The sequence below is a fragment of the Lutra lutra genome, chromosome 13 (assembly GCF_902655055.1).
Source record: "Lutra lutra chromosome 13, mLutLut1.2, whole genome shotgun sequence".
Classification (NCBI taxonomy): domain Eukaryota; kingdom Metazoa; phylum Chordata; class Mammalia; order Carnivora; family Mustelidae; genus Lutra; species Lutra lutra.
The window spans coordinates 4,449,030-4,473,285 of NC_062290.1; the positions used below are offsets into that span (position 1 = coordinate 4,449,030).

General features: G+C 59.1%; 3 protein-coding genes across 14 annotated transcripts in view; all 3 read right to left on the reverse strand.

Annotated features, from left to right (window-relative positions):
• WNK2 (WNK lysine deficient protein kinase 2) overlaps positions 1-8,513 on the reverse strand; it is a 119,137-nt gene extending 110,624 nt beyond the window's left edge. For all 12 annotated transcript variants that reach the window (XM_047700736.1, XM_047700726.1, XM_047700734.1 and 9 more), the window contains exons 1-2: positions 8,293-8,513; positions 7,133-7,815 (exon numbers count right to left, since the gene is read on the reverse strand). In XM_047700736.1, the coding sequence (XP_047556692.1) occupies positions 7,133-7,813 (681 nt within the window). In that variant the 5' untranslated portion in view covers positions 7,814-7,815; positions 8,293-8,513. The remainder of the gene's footprint in view (positions 1-7,132; positions 7,816-8,292) is intronic.
• Positions 1-24,256, reverse strand: part of PTPDC1 (protein tyrosine phosphatase domain containing 1) — a 643,782-nt gene that overhangs the window by 614,609 nt on the left and 4,917 nt on the right. The window lies entirely within an intron of this gene.
• Positions 8,289-24,256, reverse strand: part of LOC125083725 (proline-rich protein 2-like) — a 35,948-nt gene continuing 19,980 nt past the window's right edge. Inside the window, exon 3 of the mRNA XM_047700576.1 lies at positions 8,289-8,686. Within this exon, the coding sequence (XP_047556532.1) occupies positions 8,289-8,686 (398 nt within the window). The remainder of the gene's footprint in view (positions 8,687-24,256) is intronic.

Sequence of the window (24,256 nt, forward strand, 5' to 3'; positions counted from 1 at the left end):
AACTAGTGGGACTTCACCAAGATAAAAAGTTTCTTTACAGTCAAGGAAATAATCAACAAAACTAAAAGGCAGTCTATGGAAATGGGAGAAGATGTTTGCCAATGACATATCCAATAAGAGGTTAGTATCCAAAATACATAAAGAACTTATCAAACATAACACCCAAAGAATAATCCAGTCAAGAAATGGGCAGACGGCACGAACAGACTTTCTTCCAGAGAAGACGTCCAGATAGCCAACAGACACATGAAAAAATGTTCAACATTGCTCATCAGGGAAATACAAATCAAAATTAAATGAGATACCACCTCACACCTGTCAGGATGGCTAAAACTAACAACACTGGGAACATGAGGTGTAGGTAAGGATGCAGAGAAAGGGAAGCCCTTGTGCACAGTTGGAGGGATGCAAGCTGGTGCAGCCACTGTGGAGAACAGCACGGAAGATCCTCAAAAAGTTAAAAACAGAGCTGCCCGGTGACCCAGCAATTGCACTACTGGGTGTTTACCCAAAGAATACAAAAATACTGATTCAAAGGGCTACATGTACCTGGACGTTTACGGCAGCATTATTTACAATAGCCAAATTATGAAAAGAGCCCAAGCGTCCATCAACCGAGGAACGAATAAAGGAGACGTGGTACAGCTACACGATGGAACATTACCCAGCCATCGAGAAGAACGGCATCTTGCTATCTGCAGTGACATGGATGGCGCTGGAGTGTATTACGCTAAGTGAAATACCACATGATTTCGCTCATATGTGTAATTTTTTTTTTAAAGATTTTTTTTTTTTATTTGACAGATAGAGATCACAGGTAGGCAGCGAGGCAGGCAGAGAGAGAGAGGAGGAAGCGGGCTCCCTGCCGAGCAGAGAGCCCGATGATGCGGGGCTCGATCCCAGGACCCTGGAATCATGACCTGAGCTGAAGGCAGAGGCTTTAACCCACTGAGCCACCCAGGCGCCCCGCTCATATGTGTAATTTAAGAAACAAAACAAGTGAGCAAAGGGGGAAAAAAGAGACAAACCAAGAAATGGACTCTGGACTGCAGAGAACACACTGATGGTACCGGGGTGGGGGGGGGTGTGTTGGGGAAACAGGTGACAGGGATGAAGGAGGGCCCTTGTCGCGATGAGCACCGAGTGGTCACGGAAGGCCTGAATCACTGTGCTGCATACCTGAAACTGATGTCACACGGTACGCTAACTACTGGAATTTAGATAAAATAAAACAGTAAAATAAAATAAGCCATTGCCAAGCCCCGCACACGGTCACCTAGATTCTCTGTCACCTTCTAGGAGTTTCAAAGTTTTGCACTTTCCAGTTAGATCTATGGCCCATTTTGAGTTAATTTCTGTGGAAAGAGTAAGGTCTGTGTGTAGATTCACTTTTCTGTGCGGGGACATCCAGTGACTCCAGCACCGTCTGCCGCAGAGACTGTGTCTGCCCCTCCAAGCTGCCTCTGCTCCGTCGTCACAGGCCGGTGAACTCCACTACGTGGGTCTGTCTCCAGGCTCTCTGCTCTGCCGCACTGAACTACTGGTCTACTCTCGCCAACACCGCATTGTCCTCATCTCCTTTCTTTTATTCTTTTCCAAAAAAACTTCACATGTATTTAAAGGAAGCTGACGTAAATTAGAGGCAGTGATCATGTAGTCCGGAAAATCTTAGAATGCATCCCTCTGGGGAACAGAACCGGATTTGAAAACTATTTGAAGTGAGAAAACCTGCAGCCAAGCCTCCGACAGGCCGAGCTTCCGGTCCTGAGCCACCCTCGCGGGACCGGTCGGCCCAGAACACAGCCCCTCGCCTGTCTGTGGCCTGAGGCAGCTCCTAACTTGCTTCTCGGAGACTCCGGCCGCTGCTTCACACCTCCTCTCATCGGCCCCTCAGATGATGAGCCGGCGGCACAGGTGCGGGGACAGAGCACAGGCCCCCGCCTGCCTGCACCCGGGGCCCCCCCAACACACGGGGGCCCGCTCCTGCCCGCGGGCCTCCGAGCTCCCCAGGCGCCAGCTGGCTCTCCACTTCGGCTTCTCTTTCCACACGTAAGTGCAGGGGGAGCATCACTCTGCTTTGCCCTCAATGCTCAACACGTGTCGACAGTTCCCACGACCCCGTGACGGTCCGCTAGCACCAGCCCCACTGCACAACAGGTAAACCAAGGCTCACAAAGGCAGGTGTCTTCCCCAAGACCTCTCCGCCAGGAAGCTGTGGGTCTGGGGTCCAAATGCAGTGGGGGCCCTGCTCTGGGGTGTTCGTGCACACTGGGCAGGGGGCCCTGTCTGGCTGCAAGTCTCCTGAACGCCCCTTCCCAGCACCTCCGGCAGATGCCAGTTTCCACCTCCTCACTCAGCCAAGCGGATGGCAAAGGAGACCCAGGCGCACAGCCCAAACCTCTGCAGACCGGGTCAAGTTCTGTTCCTTCGAAGAGGTGACCTGAAGCTCCATGTCCTCACCCTGGGCATCATCCAGCTTCAGCCTAACGCTGGCCCGAGCCACAGGCCCCAAGAGAGGCCTCTGGCCACGCATGGGAACACAAATCCAAGCCATTCTAGAAGGCGAGTGACAGGCACAAGGTCAGCCCCGCCAGCCCAGGACCGCAGGATGGCCTCTCCACACACTCACTCCCTTGCCTCCTGCAGGCTTCTAGAAAACACCCCCCTCCAGGAACACCGGGCTCTCCCACCGCGATGTGGTCTGCCCTGTTCACTGTGGTAACCCCAGGCCAGAACCAGGGCACCCACTGAACAAAGGCACTACACCGCTAACAAGGGGACCTGGCATCCAGAACCTTCTGGAATACCTCCCCACCCACTTAGCACCTTTTCTTCTCTCCACGTTCTGGCTCACAGCCCACCTGCAAACCTCGTATACCTCAGTAAGCACAAATTGAAGTGACATTGGGGGGAAGCCCGCCAGCCCGTCACACTAGTAAGTCTGGGGTCCTCATCCTGGGGCCCACATTACTTGGCAGTCTGGCCCAAATCAGGCTCAGTCCACTGCCCCAGATGCCAGGACCCCAGAGAGTGCCCCAAAAGGCACACACTGAGCAGCAGGAACTCCTGCTTCCAGCAAGAAAAAGCTGCGACATCCAGGACGCCCCCAAGGGTGACCCACAGCTGGGCATGCTCACCTATCACGGCCGACCATGCCGGCCTAGCCAGCACAGCACGCCCTTGATGCAAAGGCAGGGAAAGGGAGAGAGCCACCACTCGGGTCTCTCAGGCAAGCAAACCAGAACCAGGAGGGGCGGGGCACAGGAAACACGGCTCCAGAAACTGAGCTTTATGCACCTTACTCCAGCAAGCAAGCACAGTCCCCTCCGCGTGGGGCCCCCGCCCCCAGGACAGGCTGCTTGAGGCCACCGTGACAGCAGACAAGGCCCCTGAGAGGACCTGAGCACCTTGCATGTGAAGCTGCCCAGCACCCCGATATGTCTCCAGCCTGTCTTGGGAGCGGCAGTGGTGCGCCTGCCTGGTCATGTGCCAGCCCAGCGCCTGCAGAGACGGGCCGCCCGGCCACAGGACACCCCACGGGGCCACGCACAGCGAGGAGACCATGCACACCCACCTGCAACAAACCTCCCAGGGTGCAGGCCTCTCAGGAGCACACAGCAACCCTGTGACCACACAAAGGGGATGGCAGAGATCTCCTGGTGCCCATGTCCGCAAGTCACTCCTCAGGCCGGGCCTGCCCCTCAGGAGCCCAATCACCTTTGCGCAAAGCAGAGCAGCAGGACAGCACTGCTGGGTCTGGGAACCTGGCCCTGGCGGGCGGGGCCCCCCATAGTAGCTCTTTATACTGTTTAGGATGCGCCCAGCCCCACAAGGGCCCCATGAGTGCTCTGAGCAGATGACCCCCACCCTGCATGCGGGCCTAAACCCCAGCACAGGAAACATGGCCCCCGCTACCCCTCCCCACCCCCCACACTGAAGCAGTGCCCAGCCCCCCAAAAGCAGCTCCCAAAGCCTTCTACACGGAGGCCCCATCTTCCCGGAAGGCAGGGGGCCATGGACAGGAAGGGGCTGAAACCAAGGCTCTCCAGGATCCTGAGGCAGACACCAGAGGAGTGGGGTGACCCAGGAAAGGCCAGAAGCCCACATCCAACACGGCCTCCAGATGCCAGCCGGGTCTCCTCGGGGGCCCACGCCGGCTCAAAGGGCACAGCGGGGAAAAAGGTGCCCTCACACACCCGAGACAATGTTGGTGGTCAAGACCTGGCCCGACACCAGGACGGGCCCACACGGGCCCGAAGCCAGCCGAGGACAGTCACGGGGACAAGGGAAACATGCACAGGAACGAGGGCAGAGCTCTGCGTGCAAGCACTCCCTCTGCTATCAGGACACGTTCTGGTGGCGAAACAAAAGTTCATTCAAAAGAAGAAAGACAGGGAAGTGATACTTTAAAATGGCTTCCCCAGAAAATCAGTACGAGCTCCGGCCGACTAGAGAATTCAGGAGGTGATGTGTCTTGCTGCAAAGCCCTTCCAACACGAATTTATGGAAGAAAATCAGACGTCACAGAAATCTTTCATCCTGCAAGGCAGACTTACTGGGTCTAGAGATGCAGCCTTTACCCCCTTGGGCAGGGCACCCTGGGAGAAAAGTAAGGGAGCCCTCCTTCCATTCCGGCGGAGGCCAGCAGGTGCCAATGCCCCCCCAGCATCATGAGGGCAGAAAGAAACTGAGTTTGGGAATATTCCAAAGCTGCCAGCCAAGGCACTCCTGAGTGAGGTTGAGGAAGGGGAGGTCAAAGGGTGAGGAGAATCCTGCAAAGCTCCCCATGCAACACTCCCAGTGACCCGCCCTCCACTGGGGTCCCTGACACCCAGCAATCCTGGGGGCCGAGGGAGATTGAGCATCTCCACACTGTGCAGAAGGAAACCCCCTCCTCCCCTGGCACAGAGCCAACAGGGCTCCTTTCTCGGTGCACAGGGGTCCCAGAGGCCCAACCCTCACCTCCACCAAGGATGGCCTCGCCAGGCTGTAGGCCTCCTCGCATGATGCTACACCACCTGTGTCCTAGATGGTGACCTTGGGGGTCCTCAACACTGAACGGGGTAATCATCAGCCTCTTGGTTGGTGAGGAGGCAGCTGGACACCAGCAGGAGGCTACTGTCCTGCTGCTCCAGGCCCCATCTCAGACCAGCCCTGCAGAGGCAGCTGGCCCCAGATGCTGCCCATGGAACTAGAGGAAGTGTTTGTTGCCAGTCGCTGGGAGAGGTACAAGGAGAGTTTCCCGCCAACGGGGGCTCCCAGTAACTCCTATTCCAGAACTGCCACCAGACGGATGGGAAGCCTTCTCCAGCCTTCCCACTACCTCCCAGAGTCCAGGCATAAGAGACGCCTGGACGCCAGCCAAGCTCCAGGCCTATGTTCTGCTCAGGGAGCCAGAGGCAGAGCCGCCTGCCTTGCCTTACAGGGAATGGGAACGAAAAACCTTTCTGAGGGTCACGTGCGCCTGCAATGCCTCATCACTGCTGAGGGCTACATCGGATCCCGCCTACAGCCACTCCCCTGCTCCAGCCCACCACCCTGCACCCGCAGGTGCCCACAGCGCCACGCAGGGTCACTTGGCGAGAGGGAGAAGGTGGGAAGGAAAGGCGCAGGACCATGCTCCAAACCCTGGGGTCCTCCACTCCTCTCTGGTCCTCCTTTTGCCATGCGGCAGCGATGCCCAGCTCGCTCCCTCACCCACACGGTGGATGCCGGGGCCCCAAGACCACAACTCCCAAAGTCACCCCTCCGCAGGGGGCCCAGAAGTGACAGCCATGAGGAAGAAGAGCTCAGTCCCTCCTGAAGGGCTCCACAGGACGCCAACCAGGCCTGCCAAGACAACTCCACACTGCCACTGCAAAACCAAAGGACTGCAGGAAGGGGTGGCCTCTGGAGCTCTTTGTCTCTGGAGAAAAGCCAAGGACAGGTCGACACCCATCAAATCGGGGGGTGGGGGGACTCACACACATGCAGGCCACACTGCAGGGGCCCAAAGGATAGAGCAACCAAAGTCAATTTGGGGGTCAAAAAGGCAGGCAACCGGGGGCACCTGGGTGGCTCAGTGGGTTAAAGCCTCTGCCTTCGGCTCGGGTCATGATCTCAGGGTTCTGGGATCGAGCCCCGCATCGGGCTCTCTGCTCCGCAGGGAGCCTGCTTCCCTTCCCCTCTCTCTCTGCCTGCCTCTCTGCCTACTTGTGATCTCTGTCTGCAAAATAAATAAATAAATAAATTAAAAAAAAAAAAAAAAAAAAGGCAGGCAACCTGCAGCGTGGCGGGCTGCCCTGTGCCAGGCCTGGAAGGCCCTGCTAACTTTAGGGGTGCTGGGAGAGGCTTACACCCGTGCAGCCAGCTCTCAGCACAGGACAGCCCCGTGCCTGACAGCTGACCCCCCCCCCACCTCCGCCCATGAGGGAAGGCCCCGTAAACACCCTCTCTGACAGGCACTGTCCTGGCTTCCACCGCTGGCCCAGGAAGCTCGGGTTACGGTTTATATAATCTTCCAGGGCCGGGGCTGACACAGACAACGTGAGGGCAAAAGGTTATGAAAAATGCATGTCCACCGCCTTTGCATCAAAAAAAAGAAAGGAAAACAGAGAGAGAGGAAGAAGAAGGAAAGAAAGAAGGAAGAGAAAGAAAAAAAGAAAGAAATCCTGCCCGCATTTTGTACGACTTGGTTTTAAGATCTCTCGCACAACCATTTTGTGAAGCAGTGGGCCCTGGGAGAAACCAAGAGGCCCCTGCCGCATCCAGGCCGGGGGCGGCCCCACCTCACACAGACCACGGGTCAGAAGCGTCTCCTAAGCGTCCCCAGCGGGGGCACCCACACCTTTAAAGACTCCAGAGCGCCTGGAACACAGGGCCCCCACACTGCCGCTTCCCATGCAGACCACCTGGGAGGGTACAGCCAGGCCGACGGACACACCCTCCAAGTGCCCACTCTTCAGCAGGGACCCACACCGTGCCACACTCCACCGCCACATGCTGGGAGGTCCAACCCCGACCACATAGGCCGTGCGCACGCAGAGAAGGACACGCGCGTCTGCCCCCCAGGGCCGGATGCGCGGCCCCGCACAGGTGCAAGGCTGCGCCAGGACGCACTCGCCCACCGCCCACCTGCGGCCGGCGTCCTCACCTGCAGCTCACACCAGGCCACCTCCACCCAGGTCTCCGTGTCCAGGCCCTTGTAGACGGTCTTGAACGAGCCGCGGCCCAGTTCGATGTCGAACTTGAGGAAGCGGCCGTCCAGGGAGGTGGCCACGGCCTTGAGGTCGTCCTCGTCGTCCTCCTCTTCCTCGGGCTCTTCCCGGCGTGTGCGCCCAGGTTCCGGCCTCGCCTCCGGCGCCGCCGCGTCCTCCCGCCCCGCGGCCGCAGCAGCAGCAGCAGCCGCCGCCGCCTCCTCGCCGGGGCCTCCGGGGGACGAGGGCGCGGGGTCCGGGCCGGGCTCCTGAGCGCCCGCGGGCTCGGGGCCGGGGTCGGCGGGGGCGCCGGGCGGCGCGGCGGCCGCGGGAGCTGCAGGGGCGGCGGGGCGGCCGCGGGCGCGCTCGGCTATGAGGCGGCGCGTCTTGCAGAGCAGCAGTACCCGGCGCTGCAGCGGCTGCGGGGGCTGAGCGCTGGGCGCCTCGGCCGCCTCCAGGCCCGGCGGCTCCTCCTGGTCCGACTCCACCACGCTGCGCCGCAGGAAGCGCTGCGGCCCGGGCCGCGCCGCCCGGGCCCGCGGCACCGCCGCCGGCTCCGCCATGCCCGCGGGCCCCGCGCCGCGCCCGGCCTCCGTCAGCGCGCGGGGGCCGTCCCGGCGGCCGCCATCGCCGTCCATCTCTGCAGGCAAGGACACCCGGGCCGCGTGAGCGCCGGCCCGCCGCACCTGCCCGGCCGCGGATGAGACAGCGCCGTGCCGGCTCACGCCCCGCCCGCCCCCCGCCGCGGAGGGGCCTGCGGGACTGCCCCGGGGGAGGGGTCTGCAAACCGGCCCTAGAGGCGGGGAGGGGAGGGGAGGGGAGGACGCCTGCTGGGGCTGCCCCTAAGTTCCCCCCCTCCGGGGGCGGGATGCGGTGGAGGCCGGGGGAGGGGCACTTGCGCCCAGCCTAGCCCTGGGAAAGGGGCCTGCCGGGCTGTCCCTGGGGTCCCCGGGGCGGGCTCGCAGAGGGGACGGGGAGGTCGGAGAGAGAGAGAGGCACTGGACATGCGGCTGCTCCACAAAGGACGCGGCCCGGGGCGCAGGAGGGGCGCGCGGGGAGGGGGCTGCGGCGGCGCGGCGCGCACACAAAGACGGCGGGCGGGGGGCTCGGCACTCACAGGGCGAGCGGGCGCCGTCCATGCCCGCGGCCCGGCGGCCGGGGCGGGAGAGGCGGGCGAGGCCGCGCTTCGGTGGACGAGGTCCGCGGCCGGGGACCGAGTCGCTCTCGGGGCCGGGGTCCTCGCTCCGGGCCGGGTTGCCGCGCTGCTCCCTCGGCCGGCCCGCTGCGGGGCCGCGCTCCCGCGTGCTGCTGGGGCTCCGTGCGGCTGCGCTCGGGCACCGGCTCCGACCCGGCGCGCGGGGAGGGCGGGGCCTCGGCTGCCCGCCCCCGGCTGGCGCGGCGGGGCGGGGCCTGGCACGCCCACCTGGCCGTGGGCGCGCGCGGCCACCTGCGGGCGGGCTCGCAGCTCCGGCTCCCCGCCCGGCCCCGCGGCGGCGGCGGCGGCGGCGCTCCTGGACCCCAGGCTCAGGAATGACCCGCAGGCTGCTGGCCGCGGAGGGTCCCCGAGAGGGGGCACAGCATCACCTCCTCAACTGTCCCAGCAGGCGCGTCAGACCTTTCAGCCCTGTGCCAGGGCAAAATGGGCGGGTAGAAGGTGAGGGCCCAGGGCTGGTGGTCCTCTCAGCCCTCAAAAAGCAACCGGAGGCAAGCCTGGAGGGGTTGGGGTGTCCTTTCCCCCTGTCATTTCATGGGGACCTCACTGCCAGGAGAGGGAGTACCGTTATCATCGTACTCTGCAGTTGAGCAAAGGGAGACCCTGAGATAGAAGTTATCTCCCCTAAATCCCAGAGCTTCTAAGACAGAGGCTGCCCTGGGATGTCACCAGAGAGGGCCCTGAAGAGGCTTCCAGGAGGCCCTGGGCCCACAGTGTTCTTTGCCCCTTGTGAAATGCCCCCTCCCCCTGGGATCCTTTATGTCATCCTCCGTCTCCCCTTTCCTCCTCTGGACTACCACAAACAAGACCTTCTCCTGGGCATCTTGAACCTTCTTGCCAGGAGATGGCATATGGCAAAGAAAGACTTTACTGCTCGTTTCTGAGCCCTGTAAGCCCCTGAACTCCTCCATCTAGTTGTGGTGACCCTGTGGCTGCCATGAGGTGAGGGGACAAAGGCACAGGGAGGCAGCTCCAGGGGAGATGCCCAGCGGTTCCCACCTTGGTGCTGCCTTTGGGTCTGGCATGCCATCCAACATACGGGGTGCCCATGGGCTCCAAGCTCCCAGCACAAACTAACTCATGGGATTCAAACCATCACAGTTACAGGGGAGGTGTGCCCAGCCCTGTTCCCCAGAGCCTCAGGACTTCCCAAGTGCTGGAACCTGTCACGACCGGTTCTCCAGCACTGACATCCCTTCCCAACTCTTCCCAGGGACACCTTGTGGTGCTGGGAGCATTTGCATGGTGGAAATGGGCAGATGCCACAGATCAGGGCTTCTCCCCTCGGAGAATGGTTTCATGGCATGCTGGCGCTGGGCTGGGTAATTGGTACGTGCCTTCTGAATATACCTTGCAGTCGTCATATCTACCTTATGTCCAGCCCAGAGCCCAAAGAAGGGACAACATCCAACACCAGCTCCACTAGCCTGAGGCCCTTCGAGGCAGGGATCTGGGTGTGACTTCCGAGGGCGGGGGCCAGCCAGGCCGAGGTGGGGCTGCTTAGAATCTTTCTGTCTGGAGTCTGGACACACCTGAACTTGCTCTGGCATTTGCATGACCTTGGGTGAGTTCTGCTGTAGCAAGCCTCAGTATCCCCACAGAACTTACTTGGCCATCCTAATTCGCACACGTGGAAAGATTGCCTGTTCCTCCAAGACTCAGTCCTGGAGGACGCCCAGAGTCCCAAGCCTGTCCTTACTGGGCACACCCAGGCCTGTCCAAGGGAAAACTGAGAAAAGGTAGAGCTAAGTGTGCTGTGGACAGACTCGAGGCCATCTGGCCTCCTCCCTTCTTCCTGGGCCACACTGGCAGGGAGCAAGCATCATGCCTGTCTAGTGATAGAGGAGATGGCTGGACATTCACAGCGTCACCTGCAGGCTCTGTCTATCCCCAGCTGGCATATATGCATAGCTTGGCAGCGTACCCCCAAATCGCTGTGGGGGAGTGGGGAGAACCCGTCTCTGACTGAGTACTATATGCTTTCTGAGCCCTTAGGGTTGGCTTCAGGCAACTGTGCTGGCATGCCTCCAGTGACAGGGAGCTCACTCCCTCTGCTGATTCCATGGCTAAGCACCTAGTAGACAGGTCACAGTCCTCTTTTGTGAGGACCCTTGGGCTGGGCTCAAGAGCAGGTCCTAGCATCCAGGAAGGGCAAGACTGAGGGATCCCTGGACAGACCTTGGGACCAGGACTTTGCCAGGATCATGGTTGTCCTTAGATCACTTGGCACCTCTGAACCTCCATGCCCCAACTCTGATGGGGATAGCCATCACCCCCCACCCCCATCTGCTCTGCAGGTGGTCCTGAGGCTCCCACAAGACAGGGCTGCCAGACGCGGCAAACTGCCTGACCCTGGCTGGTGCTGGCAGAGTCTGTCCCCTGCCCAGAGCCCTTGTCTCCACGGCTGTCCAGCCAAAGAGTGTGATTACCTCCGTGTCACAGAGGAGTAGGCTGAGGCCCAGCACAGACACTTTTCGATTTCAGTAGCTTGCTCAAAGCCACAGAGCAGGAGCCTGTGCCCCTCCCCTCCACTGCCAACTTGGCTCCCCAAGACTCCAGTGCCAGGGAACCCTAAGTCCCCCCAAGTGTAGGCTGTCCTGGTGCTCCTGCCTGGCCAGGCTGGTGGACACCTGAGGCTCACTTCCAGGGCCAGGACCCAAGCAGGCCACACAGCTGTGTCATCACACTGCTCTTCTGTAGGTGGACATAATGGTGGTAAGCAAAGACTTCTGTGAGGGGGAGCAGGGTCTAGCCTTGCTCCCAAAAAGCCCAGTCACCAGGTACTTTTGGAGTGAGTCTGCCTCTGAGTGGACTCCAGCAGCCTGGGTCTTGTCGTCAGACACAGTGCAGCCAGCCCATCCCAAAGCCCCCGCCCCCGACATAGGCCACAGCCCAGGGAAGTGGCCCCTTACCACCAGGGGTCTTCTGTGGGGCCCATCCCCAGGTGAGACCTCAGGGCCGGAGTGGGTCGTCTGGATCTCAGGTCCTGTGGGGGTGGGGGACCACAGCTGGAGGCAGTAGGAGGGGACAGGAGCAGGGCAGGCTTCTCAGGACCTGAAGGTAGGTGCTAGGGGCAGACAGGCGGGGGTAGGAGTCACGTGGGCCTCTGAAGCTCAGGCTCCCAGTCCCTGTGAAGTGCTGGGAGGAGAAGGAGCAGCGCCTGCTGCCCCAGCCCCTCAGGAAAGCCTCCCTGCTCAATGGGGGATGCGAGGTTCTATAACATAATCTTTGTTTTTCTTCTTTTGTAATTAATACAATTCTATAACATTTCTTTTACTCCCTAATTTTAAAACGTGGTTTAAAAAAATAGTTTGCACTGGGGGATGCCCGGGAAGCCCTGCCCGTTGAGCCTCCAGCTCTTGATTTCAGCTCAGGTCATGATCCCACTGATCCGGGATCGAACCCCGTGTCAGGCTTGGTGCTCAGCGTAGAATCTCCTCGAGATTCTCTCTCCCTCTCCCATCCCCCTGCTCCTGTGTGCAATCAGTCAATCAATGAATCAGTCGTAGTTGCACTGGGATGTAATTCACACTCCCTAAAACTTACTCTTTTAAAGTGCACAACGCACGGGTCTTTGGTATATTCAGATGTTGTAAACACCACCACCATCTCGTTCCACCACATCTTCACCCCCAGAACGAGACGTCACCCCCCACCCCCATCTGTGAACCCCAGGCAGCCAGAAATCCGCTGTCTATGGATTTGCCTGTTCGGGACATCCCACGTCCCCAGAGTCATGGAACGCCAGGATCTCTGACCGCACACTTGCGCTCAGCACGTCTCACTCCACGTGGGTCAAACGTGCATCCGTGTTCCGCTCCATTCGTGGCCAGATAATATTCCATTGCACGGTGACAGACATTGATTTTCTGAAGAGCGTGTAGTCATTATGGGGAATTTGTAAGGCAAGGAAAATAGAAAAGTTTACACTATCCCTGTGCGCTACCAAGTAAGCGTGGCCTGCCAGCTGTCCGTGCGAGACATGCTCAGCAGCCGCCCGTCCCATGAGCCCATGGCCATTTGAAACTTTTTCTCCCAAACAGAGTTGCTATTATTTAATTTTCCTCTGGAAGGTTAACACCAAACACTGGGTCATATGCCCTGTTTAGTTCAGTCCAGAGAATGAGGCTTTAGACGTGCTGGGTCGCACAGGCATTGAAAACCCTCCCACCTGTGACCTCTCTGTCAGCACCTCCTGCTGCGAGGCCCTGGAGCTCAGGCCCTGCTGTTGCAGCCTGTGTCCCCCGCCCACTTCTGCCCACGCCCAGAGAGACCCACAGCCTCCCTTGGCTAGGCTCTGTGGGTATATGCGCAGGGGGCAGGTTGGAAGGGCTCCCGTCGCATCCACCGGACAGGGTGAAGGCGGGCTTCCATCAGGCTTCTTTGGCCCCCAGAGCCGGTCACACCTCTCCTTCCTGCGGGGAGCCGCTGGCATCCTTCACTGCCAGGGGTCATGCACACCTGAGCTACCTCCCCTCCAAGCTCCAAGCCTCCTCCATCCCCACCTGAGAGTGCTACCTGGGTCCCTGTGGAGCCCCTGCTGGGTGCTGGGCACCCAAACCCACCATCAGCCCCTCTGTTGGAAGAACCTGCCATGGATTGTCTTCGGAATCCCTTTCCAACAACTGACAGGGAGGAAGTGACCAGCTAGCTGTGCAGATAAAGGAGCCCAGAGATGCCCCCTGACGCATGGTTTATGGAAGGTGTCATGAAGACTGTGAATGCCCGCTGCAAATGGGCAGCTAGAATGTGCTCCACACAATTACATAGGACAAAGCCACTTAGAGACTCCTCCTAGCGTGCTGTGACCCAGGAAGTGATGAGAGGTCAGGCCCAGGGATGCAGCACGGGGTGGCCTGGAAGGAGCAAAGGGTGCTTCTGCTTCCGTGCATTCTCCTGCATGCAGGATGAGAGGTAGCTCCCCTTCTCGTATGCCGCCACTTCGGGAAAAGTGCCCAGACCCGCAGAGGCTTGCCATGAAGGAGGGCTCCATGGAGAACAGAGCGAGTCTGGGGGGGCTTCCTTCTAATCCTGGCACTGCCCACAGGCGGTGACCTTCAGCCCATCGCGGGTTGACGGGTTGACAGCTCTGAGCGCAGCTTCTGTGTTAGTCCTCCCCGGGGCTGGGGTGGGGGATGCTGAAGGAAGGAGCTGAAGGGCTGTCCTCCGCTCTGGCCGGCTCCTGCCTGTGCATCTGTCTCCTTGCCCGCAGGACCTGCCTGTGGAAAGGGGAATAGCCTCTGATTCAGGGGGGCCACCCGCTCCCCATCTCCATAGGGGGACGCAGAGGCCCGGGAGGTCTTGGCCAGGTGCTCGGGGTCATGGAGCCGGTGGGAGGGGCACGTGGAGGGAGCAGAGAGGAGGAGGACGGTGGAGACCAGGGAGGCACAACGTGGCACCTGCCTGACAGGCTGGGCAGGGGTCCTCCAGCTAGAGCCCACTGTCCAGGCCGGGCTCTGACCAGTGGCCAAGACACATTGTCCTGCCAACTGGGGTCACAGAGCTCACTGGGGTCTCTTCTGCCCAGAGTCACCACTTGGCACTCAGGGGTCCCCTGCAGCCCCCATGCAAGCCCGGGGGGTGGGGGGCACACACTGCCCATGACGCACAGGAGGCTTTTTCCACTGGCTAGGAACTCGGGCTCTCTGTTGAAGAGTTTTCCAGCACCCTCCACACTCACAGCAGCGCGGGCCCTCGGGAGGGCCTGTGCATTCAGACAGAGGCGGCACCCGGGTGACCTGAGGCAGCATCCAACCCCGGACAGGGTTCTTCAGGCACCAGGCCCAGTGTGCCCCCTAGAAAAGGGCCACATCACAAGGGAGGCAGAGACGGAGCAGGAGGATGGAAAGGCATCTTTCTCTACGGATCTCCACGCAGGAGGTACGCAGTGCGGAAGCTCGCTCTAGGGTACACAGGTGACGCATTATTCACAGTCCGTGTGTTCTCCAATGTCACTGCCAACACCACAGCCACGGGAGAGACATGGTCAAGGGTCTCAACCAGCACATATGACATTTTTGTCAACTCTCTGACGAGCAGCTTCGCATATGTGTTTCTAAGACGCATTATCAGATATGTATTGTCGCTTCACCAACATCGAGCTTGGCCATCGAGCTCCCCGTCTGGAGTCTGAGGGAAGCTTGTCGCCAGCGTGTGTCCTCTTGCGCTTGGGAATGCCACACAGCACATCAGTGGGACACTTGGGCCATTTTAATCAGCAAAATCACCAACAAAAGGCACAAAAATAAAAACACACAACACACACACACACAAAAAAACACCTAACAGAAAGGAGATTGAGACCAGGACACTGGCTCACGGCAGGGAGCTGGACCAGGGGGCGGAGTGTCACCTGTCACACGTGGCCGGGGTCACACACGGCTTGGGTCGACTGCCTTCACAGATTTGTGCACACCCACAAGTGACCTGGGAGGTGAGGCAGCTGTCAATTATGAGTCAGAAATAAACTTTCGCGTGTAGTAAATTCACAAACACGGAATCCACGAATGCTGAGAAAACAGGTGAATTTAGTCACATGAGCCTCTGCCTGGCAAAAATCTCATAAAGGGAAAGACAAAGGATGTGTTTCCTTAGAAAAGGAAAGCTCCCTCAAATCAGAGAGACCAATAACCCGGCAGGAAAATGGACAAGGGAGGTGAGTAGTAGAACGAGAACACAAAAGCCTCATAAAAGGTGAAAGGGCCACTTTGCCCACAATAAGAGAATTGGCGATTACAGCTCCAACCAGACCCTTATGATGCCATGTTCCCGCAGACAGGCTGGCTGCTGAGGAAGTCCAAGGGTGATGTGGGGCCATGGGGACCCCAGGCTGCCCTGGACACGAGGACCTGGTCCTAGGAGTTTGCTCTGGGACACACAGCTGAGCTTTCATACACTCATGCTCAGGGACAGACAGGTCATTGCATATGGCTGGCTTTCCTGGGTCTGCCTTCACTGCAGTGCCTGATCCCATTACCTCCACGTCTCACTTCCTCTGATGTCTGAGGCGTGAGGCCCGTGGTTCTCAGCCTCTGAGACTTTCGGAAGTGGGGGAGCTGATGTATGTGCTCAGATGCCCCCAATGGGGTCCCCAAAGGGCTCCCAGGGGAGACATCCACCAGACCCCATAGCTCATTCCTGCCGAGTCCCCAGTGGGGTGCACCCTGGCCTCCTCACCGCCTCCTGCCCAGGGCCACAGTGAAGGACAGCCTGGCACCCAGGAGGCGCTCTCTAACCGCTCCCTGTCCCCCTGGGCCCAGCCCTCTGCACATACCTGTGAAGGGAGTGGGTCACAGCCCTGGCGGCCTGTTGGGTGGGTGGCATGTCTTTCTCTGCAAGGTTTTGTGTGACCTGCTCATCCAGGAACAAAGTCCCTGATCATGAACCCACAGCACTGACCCTTTGATGAAACAACACTTAGTGGTCTTAGAGACAGAACTGCCATTTTGCAAGAGAATTGTGCACCGATGACCAGACGCTTTCTGAGCTAAAGAAACCTGAGGTGCTGCTGGTATCCCCAGGGGACCAGCAGGCACTCCCAGTCTCCTGGGGGATTTCTGTGTCAGTAGCGCTGGGAGGGCCAGGCCAAGACAAGCTGGAGAGCCCACGGGGTAAGGACGTGCGGTGGTGTGTGCTGCATGGGGCTGGCCGCAGCTCTGGCCCGTGTCTCTGTGCGGGGGTGTGGGGGGCTGGGGCCTGGAGCTGAGGGCTCTGGCCTGTGCAGATGCCAGCAAGAGCACAGCAGACCTGACTGAGGCCTAGAGAGGAAAAGGGAGCCACCAGGGTGCCCAGGGAGCAGGTCACAGAACCAGGTTCAAAGGAGGCCCCTTCCCAGCCCAGAGGGAGCTTTCCATAAACGGTCATCAGACGTGTGTGCATGGGCCTCCAAACACAACGGCAATGGGGGCCCAGGGGAGCCGGGTTTTAAAAACAAAGGTAAGCTGACTGAATTTTAAAATATTCAAGAATAGTGACAAGACAGGCATTTACTTGAGGAGAGATGTTCGCAACAGATATGAAAGCTAAGGAGTATTATCATTAACAAACAAAGAGCTCTGGGGCACCTGGATGGCACCATCGGTTAAGTTTTCAACTCCTGCTTTTGGCTCGGGTCGTGATCTCGGGACGGTGAGATCGAGCCCCGAGTGAGGCTCCGTGCTCAGTGTGGGGTCTGCCTGGGATTCTCTCCTGCACCCTCCTTCTCTGCTCCTCCCCCCACACATGCATGCATACACTCCCTCTCTCTTTAAAATAAATAAATAGGGCGCCTGGGTGGCTCAGTGGGTTAAGCCTCTGCCTTCAGCTCGGGTCATGATCCCGGGGTCCTGGAATCGAGCCCCGCATTGGGCTCTCTGCTCGGAGGGGAGCCTGCTTCCCCCTCTCTCTCTGCTTGCCTCTCTGCCTACTTGTGATCTCTCTCTCTATCAAATAAATAAATAAAATATTTAAAATAAATAAATAAATAAATATAATCTTTATTCAAGAGCTTGTGTGAGTCAGGATGCTTAGAAAAGGCCAAACTCCTCAAAGAAAGGAGAGCAGAGGCCAAGCTCAGACAGAAGGTCATGGACACATGAAACCACGGAGTGGTCTCACCAGGAGCCGTCTCAGGGCAGGCGAGACAAGTCCGCATCTTCACACGGAGCTTACCGCTCCTCGTTTGAATAACTAGGCCCCCATGCTGGCCGCAGGACAGCGAGCTGTGGGCCAGTCCACTGGACCAGCCTTTCAGGAAAGCAATTTGGCAAAATCTCACTTACTCCTACTCTTGGAATTTCCCTAAGGAAAGCAAAGACCTGGGCCTGTAGTTGTTTAGCTCAGAGTTACGGAAAAACACCTACAGAAAGACTGGAAACCACTGGGTTCTGGCAGGTGGGCCTGGGAAACCACAGGGTCTGAGACCGCCTGCTCCCGGCCACGGCAGACGCTGGGCGCCTGCCTCAGCCCCAGGGACCTGGCCCGGGACAGCCCCAGGCCACACGGAAGCTCAAGGAAGGAGCGTGCAGGCAGCGGATGAAGGCTTGATCTCATGTCAGAAAACGCACCCGGTATCAGCCACGCCTACTTCTGTTGGGGTGAACTCCCTTTTCTTTCCTCTATGTTTTTCCAGCCATAGCAGGCCATAGCGGGCCCACAGCTGTGCGTGCACTGTGTCCGCTTGGCCGGACCGGGTCAGCGGCTGGGTCAGCAGTGTGCCTGGGTAGTTGTGGTAGATGTTGTCAGACCATCCCGGAGTGGTTGTACCAATTTGCACTCCCACCAGAGAGGCAGCCTCGCCCGCAGAGCCTGTTAATTGAGTCTTGCATCAGGAGAGAAGCGGTATCACGGGGAGGCTGTAATTTCTGTGTCTCCTTGTGTGTGTGAGCACACAGTCCCGGGCTGCTCCACCAAACACCTCTTTTCAGCAACCTGCCTGCAAGCTGGCTCGTGTCTCCCCGGACCCCTTTTCTGAGCCCTGCCCCGCCCCCGTTCCAGCACCTGCCTCGCCCATGAAGGGCCTAAGCTGATGGGAGGCCCCTACACTGGGTACATGAACCTGCCTCTCTCTCCCGGGGCCCCACCCAGTGGGGTCTTGCCCCAAGACAGAGCCAGGGTGGTGGCCAGCCAGCCCCTGGGCTGCCCCAGGCCACCTCTTATCTGTGGGCACTGCCCCTTAACACACCCCCAGGCCTCAGTTGTATGCGGTGTCATGGGACTATCAACTCCGAGGTCACCATGAGGACAACAGATGGGACATCTGCAGACCTGCAGTGGGCAGCCCCGGCTGGAGCAAAGGAAGATCAGTCCTTGAGGCTCCGGGCAGCTACGACCCTGTGTCCCCCAGTCTCCCACAGATCGTGCAGGGGCCAGACCCGTCCCAGGACCCGCTGGCAGCTTGTGCCACAGCCACAACCGTAGCATGGCTGCTGTAATGACGGCTGAGTCCACACCTGGTCCCTGCTTGTCAAATCCCTGCCGGCTCATCATCACGAGGCAGGGGTCAGTGGCCCGAACCACCTCCCCCAGCCCTCAGGCCTGCCTAAAGCCCACTCTAGGCACTGCTGGGGGAGGTTGGGGTCCTCCGAGCCCCCTGGGCCAACGGCTATGAATCCAGGTGTCCTCAGGGTGACACCTGGACAAGGGACAGAGGCTCAGCGGTGCATATGGACCTACTGTTCAGAAAGGCCAGCACAGGGACCGTCACCCCCCCACCAAGGAAGTGGCCAGCCAAGAACAGCTGTAGGGACACCTGCCAGCACCCCCAGCCCTGACCGGTCCTCACTGTGCGTTGCGCACGCCATCCTGACATCACTCGTGGCCGCAGCCTGATGCTACCTCTTCTGGCCCAAGGACACTGACTGCCAGCCTGGCAGGCTTGCTGCCTCCCTGCCCGTTTCCCCAGGCCACCACAGGGGTCCAGCCACTGTGTTTCCAGGGAGTTTTCTGCACGTGAGCCCCTCCCCCCACTTCGGCTGGCCAAGTGCGGTGGGCCAGGCACACAGCTGCCTCGTTTCTTGAAAACCAGGCATTTACTGGCTTGTGTTTATACCGCGAAACTTTCTACTACAAAACACAACATGTTCCCAGAAAAGGCATTAAACAGTTCAGCAAATCACAAGCAGGCACACTCACGTGACACCCCCAGATCTCGACGTCCCAGAGGTGCTCCTGTCCTGTCTTCACGGGAATCACAGCCCGGAGGTGGTTTCCTTGTCCCTGTTCTATGACTGAGCCCTACAGCCGGCTTTGCCAGGAGAAGGGCAGGGCTGGGGAGCGCCCACAGGCCCAGAGCCTCGCTGCAGTCTGCTCACTGTGTGCGGAGTAGACCCCATACCCCAAGTCCTGTCTGCTGCTTCCACAGAGAGCGCCAGTGTGTCCGGCCCACAGGAGGACCACGGCTACATGCACCCCCTTGTGGGTGGCATGAGCAGGCAGAGGGCTGCTCAGAGCGCCACTGCCCAAGCATCCAACCTTCCTTCGGGCAGAGGCCAGCAGCATCCCAGGAGCTGTCCCTGCTTTCCCAGCTGGCTCACCCATGGCTGGGAGGCAAGAGGACCTCACTGCATCCACGTGGCCACGTGGTGGTCAGTGGCGTGCTGCACCAGTTTTATCTCCCCCAGCTCTGCTGTGGGCGTTTTGTTCTCTCTAGGAACCTGTGCCCTTGTGGGAATGCAGCTTACGGGGCAAATTCCACACCGAGGCCCGTTCCAGCCCCTGGAGTCAGCCAGGAGAGCCATTATCCTCCCTTTCACCAATTGAGACCCTGTGGTCAACCCTCTGCTCTACACGGTGTCGCTGCCATGCCTGGCGCCTGGGGTGGCCACCTTTACAGTTCCTCCCTCCTGCCTTGTCTGGTAGCAAGACCTCTCTGAGGTGAGCGACCTCATCCCCATGAGCACATGTGTGCTTTTTCTCTTGTGCTGACACAGGAAGTATAGAGAAGAGGGCATCCCCCGTGACCCCAACACCCCGCCTGACCGCCGCTGTGCCTCGCGTGTCCCTAGACCACTCGTGGCCTGTGTGTGTCCCATCATCCATTGAGCGAACGTGGCAGTCCTTGTCCAGAGGACTAGAGGGTGGGAACAAGAGGCGGAAGGAGGGCAAAGAGACCTATCGCTGGGATGACAATCCATGTTTCGGCCAGAAGCGGCCCCGTCCAGTCAGCTGTGCAACCCTGGGCAGGCCGGCTGACCTCTCTGGGCTCATCTTGCTGACCCACAGCAGCACAGGGCCTAGGGCTCATCCTGAGCTCCCTACCCCTAGAACCCAGGCCTGGGACGGTTTTGGCTCTGGGCCTGGCTGTGCACGCTGGGAAGCATGTGGCATCCTTGCCCCAACCAGGGGCTCTCGTGTGGCTTCACCCTGACCTCCCTGCAGGCCTGCCTGCAGCGACATCCAGAGGCCAGAGGCTTCGAGGCCAGCCAAGCTTCGGGGGCTTCTTCGCAGGGCCGATTGTAAAACAACGTCTCATTATAATCTACTTGGAGACACCGTCTGTAACTCTGGGGCTGCACCCATGACACGTGACCCAGACAGTCAGCCTCCAGGGGACAGCCCCAAGTGATGTAGGACACCCTCCCCGCAGCCTGAGGCGTGACTGCCAGCCCTGCGGAGATCTCCCCGGAGTGGGAAGGCGCGGCCGTGCCTTCCTGGGACAGCTGGGCAGGGTCCGGGGACGGTGACAACCCGCCTGGGCCAAACAGCCACCCTCCCCATCCCAGCCATGCACTCACTTCTGTTGCCTCCACATCTACCCCAAGAAAGAACCACAGGGTAAAATGGATGAGAACAGCACCTTGACAGAGCCGAAATGTCTGGAAACTGGGTAGAAATGCTGAGCAGCGCGCTGGGCGTGTCATGACGGATGCCGGCCACCACAGGCTCACACCGAGTACGTCCTTTGTTTCTATGGAGACATAATTCCCATAATTCCCTTGTAAGGTGAGCAACCCAGTGGTTGTCAGCCCAGCAGTGGACCTGTGCAGCTGCCGCCACAACCCTCATCCAGGACAGACGCGCAGCCTCCAGGGGACCCGGCTCTGCCAGCAACACGCAGCCCCTCTCACACAGCATCACGCCCTCATCACGTCACGAACAGTCCCACGCATTCTCCTGTGCATCTAAGTGGGGCTCTGAGCCACAGGGCCGTTCTGTCCCAGCCCTGGGAGGGGCCCCTGAACTGGCCAGCATGTCCCGTCCCCCCAGCCGTGCCCAAGATTCCGATGTCTCCACAACCTCGCACTGTGCGGGGCCCATATTTCCCATTCTAACCACCCGGAGGGTGGCAAGAGGCATCTCGCTGTGGTTTGGGTGTACTTCTCCCTAACAGCTGGGGATCTTCTTGGGAGAAATAGCCGTTCAAGCACTTTGACTATTTTATTTTATTTTTTTATTTTTTTGACAGACAGAGATCACAAGTAGGCAGAGAGGCAGGCAGAGAGAGAGGGGGAAGCAGGCTCTTTGCTGAGCAGAGAGCCCGATGCAGGGCTCAATCCCAAGACCCTGAGATCCATGACCTGAGCTGAAGGCAGAGGCTTAACCCACTGAGCCACTCAGGTGCCCCCTTTAAAGATTTTATTTATTTAGTTGACAGAGAGGTCGAGCACAAGCATGGGGAGCGGCAGGCAGAGAGAGAGGGAACCCAACTCAGGACTCGATCCCAGGAGCCGTGGATCATGACCTGAGCCAGAGGCAGATGCTTAACGACTGAGCCACCCAGGTGCCCCCTTTCTGACTATTTTTGAGTTGGGTTGTTTGTCCTTTTGCTGGTGACCCTTAAGGGTTCTGTATACTAGTCCGTGGACAGTAGTCTGTGGACACTAGTCCGTGGACCCTAGACTGTGGGGGCATCTGTGACTATTTTGGAGGTTGACCCATTCCCTGGCAGTGCCCTTTGACCCACAGAAGTGGGATCGTGCTGAAGACACTCTGTGTCTCCCTCAGGGGACTGTGCTCAACAGGATGTTCAGGTAAATCCCTCACACAGCCCTGGCCAAGCTGGGCCGAGCCCCCTCCGGCTCAGTCCCCTGCTTTCCCCCCAGCCCTCCTAGACCCCGATGCCCTGCGCCCCCTGCCGGCACCCGGCCACACAGCTCCTGCCTGGAGGAGAGGCGTGAGGGCTGAGGCCGAGGGACACTGCAGCTCAGGGCGGATTTTCTTCCTCTGAGAGGGCAGGAGAGGAAGACATTTCTGCCTCCCCAGCCCCATGGCCACCTCTCCTTGGGTCCTGCCCCCGCCTCTATAAGGGGCCAGTCCCAACTCCCCAGAGAAGAAAACAGAGGGTCCTGGGAGAGTGGGTGTGAGCCCGAGGTCCAGAGTCACTGGTGGGGCTGAAGGGACTGGCTGGCTCGAGCAGTCACCCCACAAACATCCTGAGACCCCTGCTGAGTCCTGGGGAGCGCTCATTCCGGGGAGATCCATGCCACCGGGGAGTGCAGGTCAGAAGCCCGAGGAGGGGGTGGGTGTCAGGGTTTGAGGGCTGTGGTGTGGGAGGAGGGACGTCATTGTCCCTGAGCCAGCAGCTTGACCATGGACAGAAGAAGCCCTGGGAGGGGGGATGCTGGCAGGCTTCGTCCTGCTCCTTGTGTGACCCGCAGACCCGCAGGGCCTGCCAGCTGGAACCCTCACTAGCAGAAGAGATAGAGAAGGTCAGAGTACAGGACGAGAGGAGGCATCCCGGCCCTCTCTGTGTGTGTGGACAACATCCACAGGACTGAGTGTACTTCACTCCCTCCCAGCGAAAGATCCTGGAAAGAAACAGCGTTTGGCTGGGTGTGAGGGCAGTGGGGGGGGGGGGGGTAAGTACAGAGGACACTTTCTCAGAATGTTTGAGTCACTTGAATAAGACTTGAGATTAAAAATGAAAAGGAAGGATCAAAGTGTCCTAGAACCGATTACGGTGACAGACATAGCGCCAAATACACAAAATCCACCGACACGCACACTTCAAGTGTGCGAAGTGTGCGGGTGTGGGCTGCATCTCACCAAGCTGTCTGCAGGGAGGGCTGGCTCGTGCTTCCGAAGGCTGCTCAGGGGGGCAGCGGGAAGGACAGCGTGGAGACCGGGCTTCCTGGGACACAGACAGGCTGGGTGCCTCTGACTTCAGCACCCCAGAGGGAAGCCTGAAACGTGGCTTCCTGGCCTCACCCCTAGACCATCTGGCTCATGGGTCTGGGGCAAGGGCCTTGGAATCTGCATTTCTGAAAATCCCCAGTGAGGCTGGACCAGTACTGGGACCCAGAGGGCTTGGGTGCCCAGGAGCAGAAGGGAGAGGTTTCACCACAAAGTGTGTTGAATTTCCTATTGTATCATCAGGCTACTTGACAAAACATAGAAATAAGGTTTAAGCTTTGGAAAGAATCAGAACGTAGCAGAATTAGGTACGGCTAAGTGTCCTCTACTCTGTGCTCTCTTCCTCCTCGGTCACAGAACCCTGGAACTTCGCTTGGGAACATGGATGCCTGAAACAGAAACTCTGTACCTCTCTTCCTTTATATCAAGCTCTACCCACGTGGCTCAGTTTTGGGCTTTGACGTGACTGTGCGTATCCAGACACTTCTGAGAAGTGTCTTAGAGCGTAGGGTGTACTCTTTTTATCCTCCTTCTTCCTGCTGGGTGGGATGCAAGCACAGTGGCTGGAACCCCAGCAGCCACTTCGGGCCACGAGGGGGAGGCTGTGCACTGATGATGGCATGGCCTGGGGCAGGAGGAGCCTGAGCTCCAGGCAGAGCAGAGCCACCACACCAGCCTGGCCTGCCTGCCTCAGGGCAGCCTCTACGAGATAAGAAAGAAATGTCTCCTTTGCTTAAGCCACTGTTACTTTGGGGTTTGTGTCCCTCCTAGTCATACTCAGCTCTGAGCAACACAGCATATAAAGTACTGGGCACAGTGCCCGGCCTGTCCCTGGTGTCCCACTGAGGATTAGACCCAGACACTCGGCTGTAAATGGGTCGGGGAGAAGGGAGCCCAGGCCTGCAAACCTGGGAGCGGGGCCGATGCAGAGAAGAACCCACACCCCAGCGCCCCAACCCTGGGCCAGCTGTTGGTCGTTGGCCCCCCGTCTCTGAAGGCCAGTCCTCTAACAAGATGGCATGTGTCGACCCACATGCTTTTCGGACCATACGCTTTGCCAATTGAATTAGATTGTCCTCTGGCTGGTGTTGGAGTGAGCCTTAATTTCCTGCCCATCTGCTGTTTGGGTGGCAGGCAAGCCCTCTGAGTGCCAGAGGAGAAGCCGCCAGAGTTGAACAGGTTCCACTGATGCGCGAGGAGCAGACGGCCGGTGGCAGCGTTCCCGGGGAGGCCCCAGCAGCCACGCCATGGGCAGAGGTGCGGGGGGGGGGGGGGGGTCAGGAGCTGCCATTCTGGGCCAAGTCCTGGCCCAGACCCT